Consider the following 5,000-nt stretch of genomic DNA (forward strand, 5'->3'; position numbering starts at 1 on the left):
TGGAAGTTTTATGGAAATATGGGAAAACATTCAGATTGATGTTATATAAGATTACAATTTTATATCAGCTATAGTTCATATGTCTGTCTTGCATAGATTAATTTTTGAGAGTGATGTCCACTTTTTCTAAAAATGTATATTTATTTTAAGTTTAGTTGTGGACATCTGCTATGAAATATTTTGACTAGTGTTAAAAGTCAACAGTATGAAAAATTGATTACTATCATTACTAATATTAAGTATGACAGTATGAAGAAATACTACTAAAATGCAATATAACTGTTCTTAATGTTAACAAATGTTCTGAGACAAGAGCAAAATATTCTATTTTGAAAATTTAAAAGTACATTGTGATGAATGTTGATTGAATGATAAATCACATCGTCTAAGGTATTGTTTTTGAAAGGTGAATACCACTGCCATTAATACTTTAACAAAATCTATTCTTTGGTACCATTTAATAGTTCTTATCAACTAATAAATTAAATTTGCCAAGTAGTTCGATGAAAATCACCCATGAAACGTGTGGCCACAGAAACAAATTTGAGCTCGTAAAAATTGAAGCCATCAGTGCTGAGATTTACTTAATTTGTGTTATGGATGATAGTAGAGAGATAGTAGAATAGGCTTAGTAAATAGCAGAATAGGCTTAGTAGATAGCAGAATAGGCTTAGTAGATAGCAGAATAGGCTTAGTAGATAACAGAATAGGCTTAGGTGCAGTAGTTGTACTCTGCCTATCAGACAGAAAGAAAGGAAGAGAAAGGAAGAATAATCATATAGATAAGGAAGAATGAAAGAAAGAAAGGGATAGAAACAGGAATAGAGAGAGAATGAATGAGGGGAGTGAAAGGAAGAGAATGATGAATGAAGAAGAGAGAATGAAAGAAAGAAAGTGATAGTGAATGCATAAAAGTAAAGAAGAGAGAATGAATGAGTGAAAGGAAAGGGAAAGAGAACAGAGAATGGATAAATAGTGATAGTGAATAATTGAATGAAGACAGAAGATTGACAGAAATACAGATAAGAAGGAATGAATGAAAAGGGTTGTATATGAGTGGAGTTCCTTGCTTTTTCCTAATTCATATTTGTTATGTGGTGACGGCTCTTTAGGGGAGAATGTCATTAAAACTACTTATCAGGTTAAATTAAGTGGTTGATTATATTTATCATATGATACCAGAAAGTAAGTTTTGATAAAAGATGTGAATGTATTTCTGGCACTGGATATCATCTTTAAACTTTTGCTGTATGATTCAATGTTTTTTTTATTTTTTGTTTTTTAATGATTATAGAGATTAAATTAAATTATAGTAAAAGGTATGAAATTGAACAGTAGTATAATATAAAAAAAAAAAACTTTATTGCTAGTAAAAAATGTATAACCAACTTTTATATAATTTTTTCTAATTATTTATGTAATAGACAATTACATTTATTGGATGATAACTGATACCTTGAAAAAAAAAAAAAAAAAAAAAGATTTTTAGAAGAAAGTCAATTTTTAGTTTGTAATATTCTATGGTATTAGTGATTGTTTTCACAATTATGTTCAGAGTAAGTTAATTTATCACCATTAAGTGATTGATGTCTCATGATAAGTCCATGCAAAATCATGCCCATTACCCCTCCCCCCAAAAAGAAGACAACATGAAGTAAACATGACTTGCGCTAACAGACGCCATTCCATCTTTGCAGCGTCTGTGCCATTGGTGTGGGACATTCAGAGTCCAAAAGTTGGTAAGTTTAGTAGAGAGAGTCATCCCCGGTCAAGCCTTAGTTTAGCCACCAAGTCACATGCCCGAATTCTAAGGAAACATCATAACAATCAGAAGGAAATTCTCTTTCTCTCTAATGCTCATCATCATGATTATGATCTATCTTTGGCTGGTTCTCTTCACTCTTCTGTGTATTTCAAGTGTCTGTGTAGTTAACTGATCAGAGGCAGCCAAGCTTATCCTGAATTTTTTTTCTTTTTTTTTTCCCTATCTGTCAACTTCCTCTTTTTGAACTATTTTAAATACCAGATGACTAGAGTCTGTCAAGAATTCGGGCTGTCTCTACATTGCTTTAGATTAGAAAATGTAACTGATAACAGATCATATGGGATCAGATTCACCTCATCAACACATTCATCTGTTTATGGAACTCAAAGTTAGTGTGTACTATAAAGAAAGCGCAGAATAAAACTCATATGTCTGCCAGAAGAGGAAACAAGAAAGAACTCTCTTTTAGTTTCTTTCAGGGACAGATATTGAGGTTTTCAGAGCAACTGCTCTTTATTAACCGGTTCAGATAATGAAAATAAAGGTACAAGAAACTTGGATTTCATGCTTAATAAGATTTCATTCATTTGACATATGAGCTTTGATTCTTGGCCTCTTTGCAAACTTGGCTTATTCCTAAATATGTTTTTATCATCAAGATTTTCCTTCTCTTCCATGTCTCTATTGCATCTTCCCTCCTTCTGAGTGTTGTTGTGGCACCCCAGTGTAACTCACACCTTGTCTGTGATAGAAAGGCGGCGTTTGCAAAGTTAACATTGAGATCATCTGTAAGAAAATCATTTTTGCCTGAGGGAGAGGGAGCTTAACATTAATGATTGCCTGGATCTTTCACCGCAACCCTCTTTTTTCACTTCGTTAACGCCGTTTATAATCGATCATTTGTGTTATTTGTGTATCTGTTGTTGATGTTTGCAAAAAATCTGTGCTGGTATTGTTCTTTATTGTTTTTTTTTTCCTTAAGTTATTTTCTATTTTTGGTCAGTTTAATTGATGTTTAAGAGAAGAGGAGATGGTTGTTAAAAATAAAAGAGATTGTTACCTTAGGGAGCATATTTGTAGTTCAGTTTGATAGTATAGCAATAGTTTATTTTTAACACCAAGCCTTCTCTCTGAAAGATGTCAGTGGCGCATCATCTCGTCAAATGGAAGTGTTTGTAACTGAGCTTTAATCAACTCCTCCAGAGTTACCTTTTCTAACATACCATTTCTCCTTGACGAGATGTTTACTAACTTTCAGTTTTCCCACTTAAAGATTTGTATTGATTTCAGGATAAGCTGGGCCCCAGGGATATTGTTTAACATGAATCTGTCTTAATGATGTAGAATGTTTTGCACCTGTAGGCTTGGTTCTAAACAAAAAAGGAAAATGCGCAGAGCACTGTGGTTCCCTCTCACACACCATATTAATTTGGATTAAGATTTGGAATATGATGCTTTTCTGTAGCAGAAAAAATCAGAAGCAAATTTTTTTCTCTTTCTGTTATTTTCCTTAAACAGAAAATAATTTTATAAAATCAAACTTCATTTTGTGAAGAGCCTCATTAAGTTTTTACTAATGAGCCAAAATTTGATACTAAGTGGTATGAGACTCAACAGTCATTCCAGAGACATAACATATTTCCCCATTACTCACTCATAAACCAAAATCAGAGTGAAATCTGATCGTACATACGTTAAAACAGTAGCCAAAGAAGCGTCCATCTTGACCCTAGGAGGCCTCCTGCCCCTGACGCACTTACCCCCCTCCCCTCACAGTCCCAGGTGGCTCCCCAGCCCCTGGAGACTCCCCCCACCACCTGCTCTGCGCCTGATGAGTGTTGCCATGTCTCCCCAGGTGCCAGTCAAGCTCAGCCCGTAAACGGCGCATTGCCCTCCATGCCTTCCCCTACGATGCAGAATTTCAATATAGCTCCTCAGCCAGGGCCCAATAGCCAGCCAGGCGGGAGCGAGGCTGTCTTTGCCAATGGCCTCCCTCAAACCTTTGCTGCACGTAAGAACTTTTCTTGAAAACTTTCCAACACCAGTATATTTATGACATATGTTCCTTGCTTGATATGTACAGATGCGTTGCCACGGTCAATGTTGATTCAATGGGAAATTCTGAGTAATATCTGAAAGAACGTTTTTTAATATATATATGTATATATAGGAAATTGTTTGTTTCAAGCTGACATTATTTTTCGATAATAAAAAAAGGAAAAAAGGACTTTTCATCTTTTTAAAATGAGTCATCTTTCTTAGGTACAAATATTAAGTATAGAGAACACTTTTAGAATATGTCTTTACAGATTTTGAAATATATGTGAGGGCTACCTAAAATAAAATAAAAAGATCTTTATTCAGTATGTTGCCATGGCTTCACACCTGTATGTATGTATTTTTAGATTACAGTTGCTCTTCCCAGTCAACATGAATTCATGCTGAGCCTCAATATAGACTTGTGTTTGAACAGAAACCACATCACATTGAGTAATCGTTGACTGGTCATTTATTACTTCGCTCATCACTTCAGTTTTTCCCTAGACCAAGAAGTGTGTGGTTTATGTTCCATGCACTTGTAAGAACTCTTATTATGATTATTTTGACCCAATCTTTTTTTATTTCTTATCTAGAATCCCCTTCCTCCCCGTCCCACTTCCCTTGCCCCATTCCACAATTTGACATTTAGCAAATTAGTCGGTCACCATGATATTCCTCCTAGAAACATTCTCTTTGAGAGAAGATTCCCTTTAACAAGAAAGTAACTTAGCCTACATTATCCATCCTAGGAGAAGGTTGCGCCTACTTTGTTAACCCACATGGTGATGTGTAGACCTTGCTTTAGCTTAAGTATGGCCAATGTGCATATGTGGACAGTATTAACCAGCTTATCAGGTAATCTGAGGATGTTTATATGTATCTATGATGATATGGAAAATTAAGAATTCATATGAAAAAACAAGTAAGTACCTGCTTATATACCGGTATATATATATTTTCTTTTCTTTTTTTCTTTATTCCCATATCTGTCATTATGTGTAGAAAAGATATGTAGAAAAGGAAACAGAAGGATACTTTTTCTTTCTCTTATATTAATAAAAGATGTACTTGATATCAGCAGCCCTTGATAAGTTAAGTGGTAAGTGTCCACACATGTACTTGTCTTTCTGGTGCCACTTTTTATGTGTTAGCTTACATGTTAACCTTCGCTTTTCACTCTCTTATTTCACCATTG

The 5,000-nt window shown here is 34.5% G+C and overlaps 1 protein-coding gene across 1 annotated transcript in view; it reads left to right on the forward strand.

Annotated features, from left to right (window-relative positions):
- The window catches only part of LOC125035062 (CUGBP Elav-like family member 4), a 620,541-nt gene that overhangs the window by 599,119 nt on the left and 16,422 nt on the right, over positions 1-5,000 (forward strand). Inside the window, 3 exon segments of the mRNA XM_047627165.1 lie at positions 1,698-1,739; positions 3,621-3,763; positions 3,765-3,776. Of these exon segments, the coding sequence (XP_047483121.1) occupies positions 1,698-1,739; positions 3,621-3,763; positions 3,765-3,776 (197 nt within the window).

This window comes from Penaeus chinensis, chromosome 19, assembly GCF_019202785.1.
Source record: "Penaeus chinensis breed Huanghai No. 1 chromosome 19, ASM1920278v2, whole genome shotgun sequence".
Classification (NCBI taxonomy): Eukaryota; Metazoa; Arthropoda; class Malacostraca; order Decapoda; family Penaeidae; genus Penaeus; species Penaeus chinensis.